This window comes from Astatotilapia calliptera, chromosome 17 (genome assembly GCF_900246225.1).
Source record: "Astatotilapia calliptera chromosome 17, fAstCal1.2, whole genome shotgun sequence".
NCBI lineage: Eukaryota > Metazoa > Chordata > Actinopteri > Cichliformes > Cichlidae > Astatotilapia > Astatotilapia calliptera.
The window spans coordinates 6,095,950-6,116,668 of record NC_039318.1 but is presented as its reverse complement, the minus strand read 5'-3'; the positions used below and the strand labels follow the sequence as shown (position 1 = coordinate 6,116,668).

Sequence of the window (20,719 nt, the reverse complement as noted above, 5' to 3'; positions counted from 1 at the left end):
TGTTTTTGTAGAGGGCTAGCAAAACAAGCATTTTTGAGGGTGTCGCCATATTGGAATCCAGACTTCTCCAACGAGGCTAACCAGAACGCCGTTCACTCGAGTGTGACATTATTCCCAGGTTCGTGTTCCGATTTCCGAGGTAAGTCAAACGCAACACACAAAGTAACGAATAACGACCCTATCTATGTGAGGTGCACATGAAGGTTTATTGCGCTGAAACACAGCAAAACAATTCAGTGTTACTGGCGGCTTCCATTGTAATAACTGGCCTGTGTGACTTTTGTAGCATTACGTGTAATGGCCCTGTATTAATCAGAAAATGACCAGTAAACAATAGACAACATAACATGTACTGGCTGGTCTATTTCCTATAACTTTAACTGAAACCAGCTAACAGTTTCCTTTCACAGTACTGATGGAACAACACGGTTACAGAGATTAATGCAGGAGGCTAACATGACTTAGCTAGCGCACAAACGTTACTAGCATTACCCACAGATAACGTGAAAAAACTCCCTTATTTGCTCACATTAAACACCATATAAACAAGAATTACACTCCAAACATGTTAATTAAGCATCAACTTTACATAAATGTATGTAATGCTCGTATATTGCTCTCACCTGAAACACAGCAAAACAATTCAGTGTTACTGGTGGCTTCCATTGTAATAACTGGCCTGCGTTACTTTTGTGTAGGATTATTTTGCCAGTTACCCGTTTGGCTGAGCCGCCACTGCCACCTACTGGCGAAACTAAATATCGCCCTAACATAACATCAGGTGGGAGCAAATGAGCTTTTCACTCTGTGTTATGATGCAAACTATTGTCACTATGGGCACGAACACATAAGAAACACATCTGAGACTTGTTCTTAATGCTCAAAATACTCCCCCCCCCCCCCCCCCCCCCCCACACACACACACACACACACACAAGCTTGACACAGGCAGAAGACCAGGAAAGTGAACTTAGCCTGATAGCCAGAAGGCTAAATAACAATACAGAACCAAAATATAAAATGATTAAAACATACAGCCTACAAAAAGGGCAGCAATGTGAAAGAAGGTCCTGACTTTAATTCCATCACCTGGCTGGGGCCTTTCTGTGTTCAGTGCTCAACTGACTTTGATCAGTGGCTGTTGATCAATGGTCATGACAATTTGCATAATAATGATCAAAAACCTCACAGCCCATTGTTCTCAGTAGTGCTAGTTTTGGTCATTTTGCCGGCGTACTATTTATAAAGCTGGGGAAACCTACTGTCAGCTGAGACTTAAGAAGTCACTTGGATGGGAAACGTTTTTCCCACTAAAAACGCTACGTCCAGATGAACAAAATCAATTTTCTGGGGATCCCAATCTTATATATTTTTCTTTAAATACAAGACAAAGTGATGCATTTCCTTGAAAACTGTTTTCAAAAACATGAACCACACAGGCTAAAGCTACCCAGTCATATGCAAGTGTTAAGGCCAATGTGCTACCCACCTGCCACTGGGACAAAACTTTCAATACAAGATCAGTAAATTTAGGTCTGGGTAATGTGCAATATCACAAACTAAGGTACCTTTTGGAACACCTTTTGGATACAGCTAAGACTCAAGTAGCTTAGATTCATAGAGTACAGAGGAAGTCTGATGAAAATAGTGCTACGGGTTCAAATATTGAGGGTGAGCACAAAAAACAACAATTGGTCCAGGAGAGTCGGTCAAACAATGATTTTAATGAACACACACGTGGGGAGATGAACACTGCACACAGACAGCATCGATCTCCGCCCAATAATACACAAGCAGTGTTTTTTATAACATCAGGGTATTATTTATGACGCCCCCTCATGTGTCAAAGCAGATACAATACATGCATAAGTTTCAAAACCACAAATGTTCTGTTGACGACTTTTGACACATTTAATAGGGCATCTTCTTCGTCTCGAGGCCAGGTGCTTCCTATTAATCTTCTAACTCTCGCTTATCTCCTGGAACAAACTGTCCCTTATGCAAACATAATCTTACAGTTACACGGTTTTGCAAACTATTATTTGAACTCTTACCTAAACATGAGTCTAACTACTGTTTTTGTGTGTGTGTGTGTGTGTGTGTGTGTGTGTGTGTGTGTGTGTGTGTGTGTGTGTCTCGACCTCAAAATGCACTTGGCCTCACCTCGCCCGTTGACGCTTCTGACCTTTTCCCAGACAGAAGCTCTCTGTGATAGGTGTAATCATCTTAACTAAGAACATGTGTAATCTATTGAATAAATGCTTTGATGAAATGATAATTAATGTGATGGTAATGATAATGGTTATGGATAGTAGCAGTAAAATATTTCCCTGATCTCCACAATAGCTATTGAATAACAAGAATAACCATAATCTCAAATAAAAACATTCTGCATGAAAATCAACCCTCTTTGTTGTCCCTTTATAGATGCACAAAACACACACAACAAGAGCCAACATAAAAAAAACAAAAAAACATGACGTGCCTAGGTCAGGGGTGTGTGTGCCTGTGACACACACGCAGACCCGATACAAAGAATATCTTATGTTTGATTTTCAACATGCTATTATTAAGATATAAATGGGTTTTCCCACAATAAGAGAGGGTGCGGCAAAGTCATCAAAAAGCAGAACTGTGCTGTTTGGGAAACAGTCCTGTGTTTCCTATTGTTTAACCTATTACACTAAATACTGTCAAAAATGTTAAGCTTTTATTAGAGTCACAGTTTCATCTGTACTTGGTGATGTGTCAAAGTAACACATTATTAGCAGACTGAACAAATTGCAAAATATACTTTTCAATTTATGAAAAATAAAACAAATGTTTGAGCTAAAATATACTTAACTAGAGCAATCAAGTAAAAGCGCAGTTCCTTCACTGTACAAATGTTAATGTGATACTCAAGGTAAGACTGCTGCCACACCTGCTCCTGCAGCAGTTTAAAGCATCTGTCGATTAACTTCCCTGAACACACCGGTTACCTGGTTTATCAACATTGCAGATTAGCAGGAACAACAAAAGTACAAGTGAGCCAAACTTTTGCAATAAAAAAGTGTGGGTATATCAGTCCTTCATTTTTTTAAGCCGGCCAGCCTTTAAATATAAGGTTTGGCTGTTTGTATCTCAGTCACAGATTTGCATTGATTATGGCTTTAACTACATGTAGACAGAAAAGCTTCAATGGTTAGTGCTTCTTATAGCCAAAACTTTGTTTGCTGTGCTAAGCCTTTAGAAAAGAGCAATGGGGAATAAATGCATCATTTAAAAGATAGATGCAGCAATATCTCCCTAAACTGACAGTGTTTCCAAACTCTAGCTTAAATTGTCAAAAGGTTTTGAGGGGTAATTCATGTAGTGTGAGGTAGGAAATATCTCACCATGACTATTCATTCCATGCTCTCTGCCAGCTTTTATCAACAGGTATTCATGGACTCATCTTAATTTAGCGAATAAAGAAAAGCTAAAGATGTATGTTTAGCAAAAATAGAAAAGGGTCAGTGACGCATCATAGTTTTTCATTTATAATTTGTATAAAAAGCGGTTGCATACCCTTTTTTGTTTAAATGTGCAATTGAACAAGGGTGTGGTAACGTGCACTAGCAGAATGATTTGACAAAAGAGGAGATGAGCGTCTGATGTTCATGCTGTAAAAATATAAACACACCCAATCCTAAGCTCACCTGTTCAGTATATAAAGTGTAGGAGTGCTCCTGAGATTTAGTATCACAGTCCAGGGAAACTAATCTGCAAAACTGAAATGTTCATCACAATGAAGTTGACTACTCTGATTCTCCTCTGGGCACACTCCAGCACAGGTAACTGGACTTTTCTTATTATTTAGGATCTATCAGTAGGAAAATCGATTAATGCATGTGATGACCCCCCCCCCCCCCCCCCCAAAAAAAAAAAAACAAAAAACAAAAAACAACAACAAAAAAACAATAAAACTACAAAAAGATACACACACGCAAAAAAAACCAGGAGCCTCACAGAAAGAAATGCCATGATTTTCGGAAATCGTATTTCCTTCTTTTAGTTTGCAACTTCTGTTGCTGATTCTGTTTGCAAAACTGATGTGAAAATCGTTTAGTTTGGCCAAATTATTTCACTGAGCGGATTAGGTCTACTTCATGTTAGAAATGAGGAAGAGCAATTAACAAATCTACAGAAAGTGAATTTGAAATGAGCATGCTAATGGATATTAAGATTCATCATTCAATAGAAACTCATATTCACTGTGTGGTGTCATGTGATTGTTGTAACCTGTTATCTTGTAAATTGTTTGGGTGCGCTTTGAAAAAACAGACTTAACCCAGAGATAGCTTGGTGTTAAAGTTTAACCTTAATGTTCCATAAGAGCTGATCTAATCTTGTGGTCAGATTCTTTTCTCGCACTAGGTGGTGTTACACCGCTATCCATTTTTTTATTTATACAGAGATACAGAGATTAACAGCATTTCATCAATCGTTGTAACAGTGTAAAAAAATAGAAGAGATGAAGACTTTAATAATGCCAGTATACTGGGGTATTCAAAAACCTGTAATGTTTCATTTTAACTTCAGTCCTTTCAATGTTTCTCTCCTGATTGCAGCTGGAGCCCTTCAGTGTCAAACATGCACAGATCAGACGTGTTCAAGCACAGTACCGATTACATGTTCTTCAGGGAAGATGTGTGTTACAGCTACTATTTTAGGTAATCTTCTCTTCATATTATGTGATACACTTCAGTAAATTGCAAATACTGTGAGGTTATATGTACTTTTCATCAACATTAATGAACCACACTGTGAATTTGCAGCTACCTCATCTGGAAATACAACAACAGAAATCTACAAGGCATGTGCATCTTCCTCCCTGTGTCCAGCTACGGGCTCTCAGACATTTTCAGTCGACCTGGGTGTTCAAAGTGCTCTTGCATCTGCCACGTGCTGCAACACAGATAACTGCAACTCACAAACTCTGGCTGGTAAGCACAAATCAATGTGTTTTATTAAAGACACAATAACAGAAAGAGATAAGAAACAATATTCTGATATCTGCTGAAATGTTCTCTGTTGTGAATTGAAATTATGTTCTTTTCTGTTTCAGCTCCTACTCCTCAGTCAAGTAACGGCCAGCTATGTAACATTTGTTCCAACCCTTTGTGCAACACTCCAATACAATGTCAAGGAGTGGAGGACCAATGCTTTCAATCAATCAGTGAGTCTTCTTGATGTATACTTTAACAAAGATCAGCTTTAAATTCTTTTTTCTGCCTAGAATAACATTAACAAAGTTTGTTTTTTTTGTTTTTTTTTAACCAGTCACTGGAAACATTATCAAGCATTTTATCAATATTTGTAATAGATGTTATTTTGTACTTTGAATCATTAAAGATGACAATTAAGATGTGCTCATTAATCAGCTTTTGAAAGATTACAGATTTGTCCACAACGCATAAATATATTAGTTAACAAATATTCCCCAAACTGTTTTTAAAAATATTTCAATATTTGAAGCATGGAGGTATTGATTAATTTGCCACTTTTTGTCGTGACCAATCATTTGTTTAAAACAACCGCTGAAGACAAACAGACAAATGTCCATCAAAACTACAGCAAAGTAAAGAAAATACACATGAAAATATCAAGAGTAGCACTTTCATTTCTTGGAAAAATCAGTTACCTACTTTAAATGAAAACGCAGTTTACATGATGATAGAACACCCAGTGTACACTGTTCCAAAAAATAGTAATGTCAAAGTATCTTACTGTATAGTTTACAGTTTTGTACTGTATTTCTAGAATATCATTAAATTTACATAAGTAGACAGTGATTTTACATGTCAAAGGTAAAATAACTTTTAAAAAATAAATGTAGAGGTAGGAATTGCAATTAATATAAATCTCAAAGTATTCACAACATTCCTGAACAGAAATAGGCCTCTGCACCTGGGGTGAGGGTGTGGCCATGAAAACAATGTGACATGCCATTGGACGTTGGGACACATAATAACATGACGCTAAGCATCGGCCAATGAATGTGAACTAACAACCACAAGGTTGCGGGTATGGCAGCATTGTAGGAAAAAATCCTAATATAAAAGTATTTTACTGTGTATTTTACAGTAATGTTCTGTTCTTCTAGAATATCATTAAAGTCACGTAAATAGACTGTGATTTCACATTTCAAATGTAAATTAACGTTAAATCACTGTAATGTAATAAAACATAATTGTCATGATTATTAAATCTATCTGTCTGTACATATGCATATTTAGATTGTTAAAATACATTCACAAATGTATCACGATTTCACAAATATCTGTCCGTTATTTGAAAGATTGAACTGTTGAATTCAAATGTAATGCTATGGAAAAGTATATAACATGATTCCTATAAGCTTGAGTTACATCACAGTATTATTATCATTGCTATTTAGGGCGATCGTGGCTCAAGAGTTGGCAGTTTGCCTTGTGATTAGAAAGTTGCCAGTTCGCGCCCCGGCTCGAACACTCTCAGTATTGTGTCCGTGGTCAAGACTCTTCACCTACTGGTGCTGGCCAGAGGGGCCGATGGTGCGATATGGCAGCCTTGCCTCTGTCCTAGGGCATGCAATCAATTATTATTTAAACCAACTGTTAACTGTATATTTCTGTACATTTACGTATTATGATTCATATTGCCACATTCATTGACCTTGTTTATAGGTAATTTCATTGTTTGATCACGTTAAAATGTTCCTAATTTAATGTCTAAACGCACTTGGAAAAGGCAGAACCCCATGTAAGATTAGCACAACAAGCTCTATTTTCATCACTGAAATTAACTGTATTTTCATGAGAAAGTTATTTTCTGTTATTTTACGGTAGTATTTTGGCGCCCCAGCTGCCGGAATATTACCGTTTTTTTAAGATGTTTTTTTTAACAGTGTAGGAACACTGTTCGTTCATAGGAAATCACTTTGGCTTCTGACATTGTGAGTACATGTTTTCAATAGCATTATTGTGAAAGTCACCAAAACAATGAGGGAAAATCAGGCTCTGTTCTTCTCTTCAATTGAAAAATGTTTACCGGTGGATGTGGTATTATGACATCAGAAATGCTGAACAAACAACTACACCCTTTAGTGGTGTTCTCAGGTTTTAGAGTACACCCAAAAGTCTCTGCAGTGAGATTTGAAGTTTCAGACAGTCAGCAAACAGAGCACATTAAAAGATGTTAAATTACTCTTTATGTGAAAGATATTTATGTTTGAAATATAGAATCAGGAAAAAAAAATCTGCTGAATTAGTTCTTTAGTAAATCACAGTTAATGATGCCACCAAAATGTTTCCAGCTTATGGCCTTGCATCTATAAATCTAAATGTTTCTTCATTATTTAACATTAAAGGTGTTCTCAGAAAATGCTACCCACTGGAGTATGGAATGCCAGGACTCCATGGAGTACTATGGAGTACATTAGATCAGCTTCTCTGACCATTTACAAACCAATAACAATGGTCAATGCTCACAACTCTACAGATGATCTACAGTGTAGCTTAATGATTTTCTTTTGACTGAGAAATAGATTATAAGCTCTAAATAAAAAAAGTAATACAATATATTTGATAATAAATTACTGTGACAGGTGTGTTAGGGCATAAAAAAGAAAAACATTTTCAATTATAATGCTCTGAGTACTTTTTTTGATGGTCACTGGCTACTACACAGTCATGTTTGTCTTATGATATGTTTTATGGTTACAGTTCGCATGTGAAAATGAAAGATTCTGAACCTCAAATTACCCTGATGCATCAATAGTGTTACACGCAACAGTTAGAGCACGAAAAAGGCCAACTATAAAACTGCTGTATGAATGTGTGTGTGAACTGGTAAAAGAGTTGTAGTCAATATTGCCTCGAGGGCTTTGTTAAAGCAGAGAACAGCAATAAATTTATCAGTTCTTTTACCATTTGACATCTCTTTTAACTTGTCCAGTGGCACTGAACCACATAATATAATAAATTAAACTGAATCTCAGCAAATTGATTTTTAAGATCGCAAAAGGTTGATTCTGTTCATCAGGACATAACATTTTCAGTGGAAGAAACATTTTGTCAGTCATCCTTAATGATCAAGGAACTGACCTCACAGCCCATTGTTCATTCAGTAGGCTAGTTACTGTCATTCACTGAAAAAAAGGGACTGGCCATCTCTTGGATTTATGTAAGCATCTTGCATGCATTTAACACAATTGCCTCATGTTTTAAAGTTAAATGTAACTATATAGTGTAAAAACTACATGATATGCAGAAAGGGTGTATTAAATTGTTCATATCATGTTCAGGTGACGTAAGTCAATAAGATAGCAACGTTAAATCTCGTGAAACCACGCGTGATTTCATCTCGCGGGCTTTGGATCGTGGTTTAAAAAAGGCATCCATCTCAGTCAAGTCGAGCAGCCAACTCTACGTTTTTGGTATGTCTTGATTTTTTGAATTCATTTTTACCATAATTCAGCCAAATGTAGTTAAACGTCTAGAGTGTCGCCATGTAACATGCTAAAAAAGAGCCGTTAGCTTATTTGCTGTTTTATCTGTTGTCAAAGAATTGGCGCTTTTTCATTTGAATTTGTCTTTGGCACAAGAGCCGTAATATCACATTAAACCTAATTACGAGGCACTCATAACATAATTTGGTTTTCTGTGTGAATAGATTTGTCAACTGACTCTTCAGTTACATTGTGTATTTACTGCACCGTGGTGTTAGTGAGATTTTGGACATTGAACAGCTTTAGCTAATATCATCAGCGGCATTATGCTAGCTTACATCCCTACCCCTCCTGCCCTCACCTGCTGTCCTTTTGTTTTTGTTTTTTTGCTGCACATTGAGAGATGACCTCTATTCTGCATTTCACCAGGAGTCAGCTGATGGATTGTGGGTTCAAGGTGTTATGGTAAGAAAGTATATTCTATTTTCGTTTCTGTAACTTAATTATAATAGGTTTTTTATAATTATTAGGTGCATGCATACTCACCCTATTAATACAACTGAGAGATCCAAAATCTGCCATAGGTTTAACTTATACCTGTATGTATTGCCAGAAAGGTGATTACTGGACTCGCATTAATGCACACTTGAACTGAAATGAGGTTGTAACTTGTGGGTTGTTGGGTTGCAAATCAGAAACAAACATCTTTGGATTTTTTTTAATCCCATAAGATCTGGAAACACAGTTTTTATTCAACAAAACATTACTGATTAACCAAGCACAGTGCCTGCTGTTATTTCAAAATAATTTTATGTCATTTCAGATAAAATGCAGCATTCCAGTGCATCCCAACCATGCCTTTACAGTCAAGGTTTCTGACGGAGCTGAGTTTTTCTCTGACAGTCTGCTGAAAGTGTTTGCAAAGTGATCGGGGGAACAGGGCACAAAGCTAAAGGATGTAGCGGCCATAATGACAGTAAGAACTTTAAAATTCTTTAACTACAAAGTGTATATGTATTGCATTAGGTCAGTAAAAGATTTTTATGCTACATCCATTGAAACAGTCAACTATTACCTGTGAGTAATGATTCCACTAAAAGGATGCCATAATTTTCGTCATGCATTTACTGGCCCACTGAGAAAAAATTATCTTTTTTTAAAAATAAATGTTCTGGAAACTATATATCCATAAAGTTGATGTCAAACAGGAACTTTTGATATTGCTTTGTAGATGCTGGTGTTGCATGTTGACTGGTTTAAAAAGTCAAGAGTTTTTGTCTGGGATCATTTTCTTCTGTGCTACTGAAAAGTTCACAAATCTCTGTTTTCTTTGTTATAATAGTCAAGGATGACATTAATGCTCGGAGTCCCTCATCAAAGTGCTCCGCATCTGTGTGAAAGACAATTGCAACATCTTGGTGCAGGAGTTCATGGTGAGTGTTTTATGAGTAGATTGTGGCTTTGCAACATTTAAAAATGCATTTAGTTATCCACTTGATCCTCATTGGACTGGTTAGGACCAGTAGTCCTCTTTAATAATTTGAAGTTCACATGAGGCCTGGTAGTGAACTCGGCCGCCGGCCCTTGAGGCCCCATCCCCACCCCTGTATTAGGGGTCACATCAGTGTGAAAAAACTTTAAATTTGTCATTCTAATGAACAAAGGAAAATCCCACCAATATTTATATTAGCTTTTGTTTGAAAAAATGACCAACTGACCAACAGCTAACCAAATTGTGGGGCTGAAAGTCTAAATTCTAACATCTTCTGAGTGACATAACCTGGATTTCTGATGGGCCGGTGTCTTTCTAACAAAAACTAATGTAAAGCATTTGAAATTATTATGTTTTTCACCCTCTCTTAGAAACTCTGTTAGACCATGAATGGCAGCATGGCAGGCCACTCTTTGGCTATAGCTATTTACTATGTTGCTTGCATTGGTTTAAATTACTCTAACATTAGAACTGGTAGATTCAAAAGAGATGAGTTTAAAAAGGAATCTTAAAGAAATGTTTTGTGTTTAACCAGGACTTGACTGAGGCCACTGCACAGATTGAGAAAACCACAATGAACATCTGTCTCCAGAGGATGCACCAGGCAATGACTTTTCTGATGTTGTTCTTCAAGATCTGGATAACGTGACCTTTGCAGTAGCCATGCTGTTTGGACCTTTTTTATTCCTTCAACATGAGTTACCCATCACAACTCTGCTACACTTTTGAGGTGATTCAATGGGTGGTAATGGAGTTGGATGCAACTCAGCTCTCAAGAAAAGCTCACAACTAAGACAAAACTGCTCCTGCAACGAAGCTCACTGTTATGCATGTGAGGTGACCAGCTCTAGGTGAGAGGACATTTAAATCTCACACTTGTTCTGCTGCATTTTTGAAGCTCAATTCCAGGAACGGATCGCAGGGTTCATTTTTATATACTCTGCAACTGCCATGAGGACGAGCCGTTTTTTGTTGTTGTTTGTTTTTCCTTTTGCTCTGTACAAGTTCTGTTTGTCTGTTTGGCAGCATTTTTAAATTTCTCTTTGTATTTTTTCTTTCTTTTACTAGTGAAGAGATGTAGCGTGAACAGTTATACAGTCTAAATATCCCATATGGGTCGTGTGAAATGGTATTTTCAGTTTCATTCAGTTGAAGTAAAGAACGTTGAATATTTCTAAGTGTGCTGTTTTGAACCAAGATGTCACAGTATGATCAGTGCTGTAATTTTTGACAGTCACTGTATCAATGTTATTTTTGCGTCTCTTGAATAAAGGTTTTGACCTGCAAGTGCTAATTTCTTTAGTTATTGGGGTAAAATGGGTAGTGTTAATAGGAAGGTGTTTGCCAATTCAGTAACCTAATTTAATGTTAATGGAAACTAACATTACCTCAAATTGTTTAGTCATAATTGTTGTTTAACTGAATCTTGACGTTAGAGGCCTTAAATAGAATGTTTTGTATTGTTCTTTCCCAACATTTTTCAAAAGAAACAGTCCAATTTCTTTGCTGTGATTGATTCCAGAGAACACGGAAGAACTGACATTATTTAACTGTTGATTTATATAGATTCAGTAGAGGAGTAATGTCAGTTTAATTCTTTACCTACTGTCAATGCAGTGAAATTAGACATTTTGTTTTGAAAGGTTACTGGTGGATGCCAGCAACCATCTTGGAAGAGAACAATACAATCTGTTATAAGGCCTCCATTTGAAAATTGTGTATTTGATACTAGAATATAATAGCAAAATGTAATTTGAAGATAACATGTAGTATTTAAGTGACCAAGTAGTATTGGGTAAAAGTTATTGAATCGTGTTGGGATAACGTGAGAAAATTGTGAAGGATTAAAATATTCCAAGAGCTCAAATTACTTCATCAAAACATGTTTAAGTCACATTTTATCAACACAAATTGCACAAGTTTATTGAACATGAATAAATTGTGTTAATTTAACTCAATTGTTTAAGTTGCTGCCAAAGCAAAACATCTGTGTGCAACAAATGTCCACCATTGAATTAAGTAAATCCAACAACATATTTTTTTCAGTGTTGTGCAAATGTACTGTTTATAAGGTTGGGGAAACCTGCAGTCAGCTGGGACTGAAGAAGTAACTTGGATCAGTGACAAAACATTTCCCCCACTCCCACTTACTTACTTGAATGACTGAACATGCATCAAGTGATTTTTAAGATGTTCTGAGTAATGCTTTAAATATGAAGCTATATCATAACATCATAACATAAAAATAACTGAAATTGTTCAAACTCTGATTTTTGATCTGCAGTGAACGACGGTGTCAACACTTTCCCAGCTCACGGCTGTGCGTCTACAAGCCTGTGTGCAGCTGCCTCAAGCCTGGGTTCCCTACCTTTCATGCAGAATGTCAGTACCATAATAAGTGGACCAGTCTGTACTTTGCCCACAACAACTGCAGCACCAACCACAAAAACAGCTGCTCCAACCACAACCACAGCTACACCAACCACGACAACAGGTGCTCCACATGGTGGTGATATACATGCCCTAAAAATTATAACATTTTAAATATAGATTCATAGTCTGTTATATGCGTGACAGTTTTTAGAGTAGGCCTCCATGGTTTAATTATCCTTAATACATTAACCTTAAATTAACTCTAATTTAGTGTTTCCTATCCATTTTTTATTTATTTATACAGAGATACAGAGATTAACAGCATTTCATCAATCTTTGTAACAGTGTAAAAAAATAGAAGAGATGAAGACTTTAATAATGCCAGTATACTGGGGTATTCAAAAACCTGTAATGTTTCATTTTAACTTCAGTCCTTTCAATGTTTCGCTCCTGATTGCAGCTGGAGCCCTTCAGTGTCAAACATGCACAGATCAGACGTGTTCAAGCACAGTACCGATTACATGTTCTTCAGGGAAGATGTGTGTTACAGCTACTATTTTAGGTAATCTTCTCTTCATATTATGTGATACACTTCAGTAAATTGCAAATACTGTGAGGTTATATGTACTTTTCATCAACATTAATGAACCACACTGTGAATTTGCAGCTACCTCATCTGGAAATACAACAACAGAAATCTACAAGGCATGTGCATCTTCCTCCCTGTGTCCAGCTACGGGCTCTCAGACATTTTCAGTCGACCTGGGTGTTCAAAGTGCTCTTGCATCTGCCACGTGCTGCAACACAGATAACTGCAACTCACAAACTCTGGCTGGTAAGCACAAATCAATTTGTTTTATTAAAGACACAATAACAGAAAGAGATAAGAAACAATATTCTGATATCTGCTGAAATGTTCTCTGTTGTGAATTGAAATTATGTTCTTTTCTGTTTCAGCTCCTACTCCTCAGTCAAGTAACGGCCAGCTATGTAACATTTGTTCCAACCCTTTGTGCAACACTCCAATACAATGTCAAGGAGTGGAGGACCAATGCTTTCAATCAATCAGTGAGTCTTCATCATTTTATTTCAAAAAAGATAATCTTAAAATTATTTTTTCTGCCTAAAATAACTTCAGCGAACATTCTTTTTATAAAAGGAATGTTGGTTGAATTTATTTTAACAGCCAATGGAAGAAATACTGATAAAAAGCATTTTATAAGATAAAAAGCATTTTATCAGTATTTCTAAAAAAGATTATTTTGAAGTTTAAATCTTTAAAGATGACTATCAACATTTGATCTTTAATCACTTTTTACAGATTTTACAGATTTAACTGCAACACAGATATATTAGTTAGCAAATAATCCCCAAACTGTTTTAAAAAATATTGTAATATTTCTAGTATGGAAGTATGGATTAATCTGACAGTTATTGTCATGACTAATTATTTGTTTAACACAGCAGCTGAAGAACTAAATAAATGTCCATCAAAACAAGAGCCAAGGAAAGAAAATACACACGAAAATATCAAGAGTAGCACTTTGATTTCTTGTTGATGGAAAAATCAGTTAACTGCTCTTATCAATTATACGTTCTTTTTACCATTTGACATGTCTTATCACTTGCCAAGTGGCATTTAACTACAAATAAAACTGAAACGGTATATCAGCAAACAGGTTTTTAAGATGTTTTGAGTAATGCTTTAAAAATAAAGCTATATCATGACATCATAACATAAAAATATCTGTAATTTTTCAAACTGTTTCACCTGCAGTGAACGACGGCACCAAGACTTTTCCAGCTTATGGCTGTGCATCTACAAACTTGTGTGCAGCTGCTTCAGGCCTACATTTTCTACCTTTCATGCAGAATGTTGGTACCATAACAAGTGGACCAACCTGTACTTCACCCACAACAACTGCAGCACCGACCACAGCAAGAACTGAGGCACCAACAACAACATCTGCTCCAAGCATGACAACAACGTCTCCAACCACAATAACAGCTGCTCCAACCACAATTACAACTGCTCAAATAACAAAAACAACTAATCCAACCACGACCGCAGCGGCATCAACCACAATCACAGCAGCACCAACCACAACAACTGTGTACCCAACAAAAACAACAACAGGTGATGCAACTACGACATTTAAGGCACCCAGTACAACCGCAGTGGCATCAACCACAACAACAATTGTGCCAACCACTATAACAACTACTCAAACAACAACAACAGCTGTTTCAACCACAACCGCAGTGGCACCAACCACAACTGCAACAGCACAAACCACAACAACTGTGTCACCAACAACAACAACAAGTGCTGCAACCACGACCGCAGTGGCACCAACAACAACCACAGCAGCACTAACCACTACAACAGTTACTCCGACAACGAACACAGCTGCACTACTTACAACTATTACACCACCAAGCACAACTGCAACAGCACAAACCACAACGACATCTAAGACACCAGCAACAATGTTGGTCGCATCAACCACATCAAACGTTGCTCCAACCACAATAACAACTGCTCAAACAACAACAGCTGCTCCTACCACAACTGCAGTGGCACAAACCACAACAATTGTGTCACCAACAACAACAACAGGTCCTGCAACTACAACATCTAAGGCACCAAGTACAACTGCCGGGACATCAACCACAACGACAGGTGCTCCAACCACTATAACTACTGCTCAAACAACAACAACAGCTGCTTCAACCACAACCATAACAACACCAACTACAACTGTTGTAGCACAAATCACAACAAGTGTGTCAACAGCGACGACAACAGTTCCTGCAACTACAACATCTAAGGCACCAACTACAACCACAGCTGCATCAACCACAACAACACCTGCTCCAACTACAACCCCAGCACACACCACAACAACTGTGTCACCAACAACAACAACAGCTGATGCAACCACATCCACAGCGGCACCAACCACGACAGCAGCAGCTCCAACCACAACAACACTTACTCCGACAATGACAACAGCTGCACCACTTACAACTATTACAACACCAAGCACAACTGCAACAGCACAAACAACAACAACTGTGTCACCAACAACAACAGGTGCTGCAAGTACGACATCTAAGACACCAGCAACAACGTTGGTCGCATCAACCACATCAAACGTTGCTCCAACCACAATAACAACTGCTCAAACAACAACAGCTGCTCCTACCACAACTGCAGTGGCACAAACCACAACAACTGTGTCATCAACAACAACAGGTCCTGCAACTACAACATCTAAGGCACCAAGTACAACTGCCGTGACATCAACCACAACGACAGGTGCTCCAACCACTATAACAACTGCTCAAACAACGACAAAGGCTGTTTCAACCACAACCGCAGTGGCACCAACCACAACTGCAGCAGCACAAACCACAACAACTGTGTCACTAACAACGACAACAGGTGCTGCAACTACAACATCTAAGGCACAAACTACAACCGCAGTGGAATCGATCACAACAGCAGCTGCTCCAGCTACAATTGCAACAGCACAAACCACAACAACTGTGTCACCAACAACAACAACAGGTCCTGCAACCACGTCCTCAGCGGCACCAAACACAACAAAAGTTAGTCCGACAATGACAACAGCTGCACCACTTACAACTATTACAACACCAAGCACAACTACAACAGCACAAACCACAAAAACTGTGTCACCAACAACAACAGGTGCTGCAACTACGACATCTAAGGCACCAACTACAACTGCCGTAACATCAGCCACAACGACAGGTGCTCCAACCACTATAACAACTGCTCAAACAACAACAACAGCTGTTTCAACCACAACCGTAGTGGCACCAACCACAACTGCAGCAGCACAAACCACAACAACTGTGTCACCAACAACGACAACAAGTGCTGCAAGTACGACATCTAAGACACCAGCAACAACGTTGGTCGCATCAACCACATCAAACGTTGCTCCAACCACAATAACAACTGCTCAAACAACAACAGCTACTCCTACCACAACTGCAGTTGCACAAGCCACAACAACTGTGTCACCAACAACAACAGGTCCTGCAACTACAACATCTAAGGCACCAAGTACAACTGCCGTGACATCAACCACAACAACAGGTGCTCCAACCACTATAACAACTGCTCAAACAACGACAAAGGCTGTTTCAACCACAACCGCAGTGGCACCAACCACAACTGCAGCAGCACAAACCACAACAACTGTGTCACTAACAACGACAACAGGTGCTGCAACTACAACATCTAAGGCACAAACTACAACCACAGTGGCATCGATCACAACAGCAGCTGCTCCAGCTACAATTGCAACAGCACAAACCACAACAACTGTGTCACCAACAACAACAACAGGTCCTGCAACCACGTCCTCAGCGGCACCAAACACAACAAAAGTTAGTCCGACAATGACAACAGCTGCACCACTTACAACTATTACAACACCAAGCACAACTACAACAGCACAAACCACAAAAACTGTGTCACCAACAACAACAGGTGCTGCAACTACGACATCTAAGTCACCAACTACAACTGCCGTAACATCAGCCACAACGACAGGTGCTCCAACCACTATAACAACTGCTCAAACAACAACAACAGCTGTTTCAACCACAACCGTAGTGGCACCAACCACAACTGCAGCAGCACAAACCACAACAACTGTGTCACCAACAACGACAACAAGTGCTGCAAGTACGACATCTAAGACACCAGCAACAACGTTGGTCGCATCAACCACATCAAACGTTGCTCCAACCACAATAACAACTGCTCAAACAACAACAGCTACTCCTACCACAACTGCAGTTGCACAAGCCACAACAACTGTGTCACCAACAACAACAGGTCCTGCAACTACAACATCTAAGGCACCAAGTACAACTGCCGTGACATCAACCACAACGACAGGTGCTCCAACCACTCAAACTACTGCTCAAACAACAACAACAGCTGTTCCAACCACAACCAAAACGACACAAACTACAACTGTTGTAGCACAAACCACAACAAGTGTGTCAACAGGGACGACAACAGTTGCTGCAACTACAACATCTAAGACACCAACTACAACCACAGCTGCATCAACCACAACAATAGTTGCTTCAACTACAACCCCAGCACACACCACAACAACTGTGTCACCACCAACAATAACAGGTGCTGCAACCATGACCACAGCAGCACAAACCACGACTGCAGCAGCACCAACCACTACAACAGTTACTCCAACAGCGACAACAGCTGCACCACTTACAACTATTACACCACCAAGTACAACTGCAACAGCACAAAACACAACAACTGTGACACCAACAACAACAGGTGCTGCAGCTACGACATCTAAGGCACCAACTACAACCGCAGTGGCATCAACCACAACAACAGCTGCGCCAAACACTGTAACAACTGCTCAAACAACAACAAAGGCTGCTGCAACCACAACCGCAGTGGAACCAACCACAACTGTAGCAGTACAAACCACAACAACTGTCTCACCAACAACGACAACAGGTGCTGCAACTATGACATCTAAGGCACCAACCACAACAACTGTGTCACCAACAACAAAAACAGGTGCTGCAACCACGACCACAGTGGCACCAACAACAACCACAGCAGCACTAACCACTACAACAGTTACTCCGACAACGACAACAGCTGCACTACTTACAACTATTACACCACCAAGCACAACTGCAACAGCACAAACCACAACAACTGTGTCATCAACAACGACAACAGGTGCTGCAACTATGACATCTAAGGCACCAACTACAACCGTGATGGCATCAATCACAACAACAGCTGCTCCTACCACAACTGCAGTGGCACAAACCACAACAACTGTGTCATCAACAACAACAGGTCCTGCAACTACAACATCTAAGGCACCAAGTACAACTGCCGTGACATCAACCACAACGACAGGTGCTCCAACCACTATAACAACTGCTCAAACAACGACAAAGGCTGTTTCAACCACAACCGCAGTGGCACCAACCACAACTGCAGCAGCACAAACCACAACAACTGTGTCACTATCAACGACAACAGGTGCTGCAACTACAACATCTAAGGCACAAACTACAACCACAGTGGAATCGATCACAACAGCAGCTGCTCCAGCTACAATTGCAACAGCACAAACCACAACAACTGTGTCACCAACAACAACAACAGGTCCTGCAACCACGTCCTCAGCGGCACCAAACACAACAAAAGTTAGTCCGACAATGACAACAGCTGCACCACTTACAACTATTACAACACCAAGCACAACTACAACAGCACAAACCACAAAAACTGTGTCACCAACAACAACAGGTGCTGCAACTACGACATCTAAGGCACCAACTACAACTGCCGTAACATCAGCCACAACGACAGGTGCTCCAACCACTATAACAACTGCTCAAACAACAACAACAGCTGTTTCAACCACAACCGTAGTGGCACCAACCACAACTGCAGCAGCACAAACCACAACAACTGTGTCACCAACAACGACAACAAGTGCTGCAAGTACGACATCTAAGACACCAGCAACAACGTTGGTCGCATCAACCACATCAAACGTTGCTCCAACCACAATAACAACTGCTCAAACAACAACAGCTACTCCTACCACAACTGCAGTTGCACAAGCCACAACAACTGTGTCACCAACAACAACAGGTCCTGCAACTACAACATCTAAGGCACCAAGTACAACTGCCGTGACATCAACCACAACGACAGGTGCTCCAACCACTCAAACTACTGCTCAAACAACAACAACAGCTGTTCCAACCACAACCAAAACGACACAAACTACAACTGTTGTAGCACAAACCACAACAAGTGTGTCAACAGGGACGACAACAGTTGCTGCAACTACAACATCTAAGACACCAACTACAACCACAGCTGCATCAACCACAACAATAGTTGCTTCAACTACAACCCCAGCACACACCACAACAACTGTGTCACCACCAACAATAACAGGTGCTGCAACCATGACCACAGCAGCACAAACCACGACTGCAGCAGCACCAACCACTACAACAGTTACTCCAACAGCGACAACAGCTGCACCACTTACAACTATTACGCCACCAAGTACAACTGCAACAGCACAAAACACAACAACTGTGACACCAACAACAACAGGTGCTGCAGCTACGACATCTAAGGCACCAACTACAACCGCAGTGGCATCAACCACAACAACAGCTGCGCCAACCACTGTAACAACTGCTCAAACAACAACAAAGGCTGTTGCAACCACAAACGCAGTGGAACCAACCACAACTGTAGCAGTACAAACCACAACAACTGTCTCACCAACAACGACAACAGGTGCTGCAACTATGACATCTAAGGCACCAACCACAACAACTGTGTCACCAACAACAAAAACAGGTGCTGCAACCACGACCACAGTGGCACCAACAACAACCACAGCAGCACTAACCACTACAACAGTTACTCCGACAACGACAACAGCTGCACTACTTACAACTATTACACCACCAAGCACAACTGCAGCAGCACAAACCACAACAACTGTGTCATCAACAACGACAACAGGTGCTGCAACTATGACATCTAAGGCACCAACTACAACCGTGATGGCATCAATCACAACAGCAGCTGCTCCAACCACAACAACAACTGCTCCAACAACAACAGGTACTCCAACCACGACCGCAGCGGCACCAACCACGACCGCAGCAGCACCAACCACAACTGCAACAGGACAAACCACAACAACTGTGTCACCAACAACAACGACAACAGGTGCTGCAAGTACGACATCTAAGGTACCAGCAACAACGTTGGTCGCATCAACCACATCAAACGTTGCTCCAACCACAATAACAACTGCTCAAACAACAACAGCTACTCCTACCACAACTGCAGTGGCACAAACAACAACAATTGTGTCACCATCAACAACAACAGGTCCTGCAACTACAACATCTAAGGCACCAAGTACAACTGCCGGGACATCAACCACAACGACAGGTGCTCCAACCACTATAACAACTGCTCAAACAACAACAGCTGCTCCTACCACAACTGCAGTGGCACAAACCACAACAACTGTGTCATCAACAACAACAGGTCCTGCAACTACAACATCTAAGGCACCAAGTACAACTGCCGTGACATCAACCACAACAACAGGTGCTCCAACCACTATAACAACTGCTCAAACAACGACAAAGGCTGTTTCAACCACAACCGCAGTGGCACCAACCACAACTGCAGCAGCACAAACCACAACAACTGTGTCACTAACAACGACAACAGGTGCTGCAACTACAACATCTAAGGCACAAACTACAACCGCAGTGGCACCAACCACAACTGCAGCTGCTCC

General features: G+C 39.9%; 1 protein-coding gene across 1 annotated transcript; it reads left to right on the top strand.

The window, feature by feature from the left end:
* Window positions 1-5,049: 5,049 nt before the first annotated feature.
* Window positions 5,050-20,671, top strand: LOC113009436 (mucin-2-like). The gene is given in 9 exon segments (XM_026147714.1): window positions 5,050-5,200; window positions 12,229-12,438; window positions 12,778-12,879; window positions 12,985-13,152; window positions 13,275-13,385; window positions 14,095-16,886; window positions 17,509-17,622; window positions 17,697-20,328; window positions 20,484-20,671. Coding segments are annotated over 9 exon segments (6,447 nt in total). The 5' UTR covers window positions 5,050-5,070.
* Window positions 20,672-20,719: the final 48 nt, after the last annotated feature.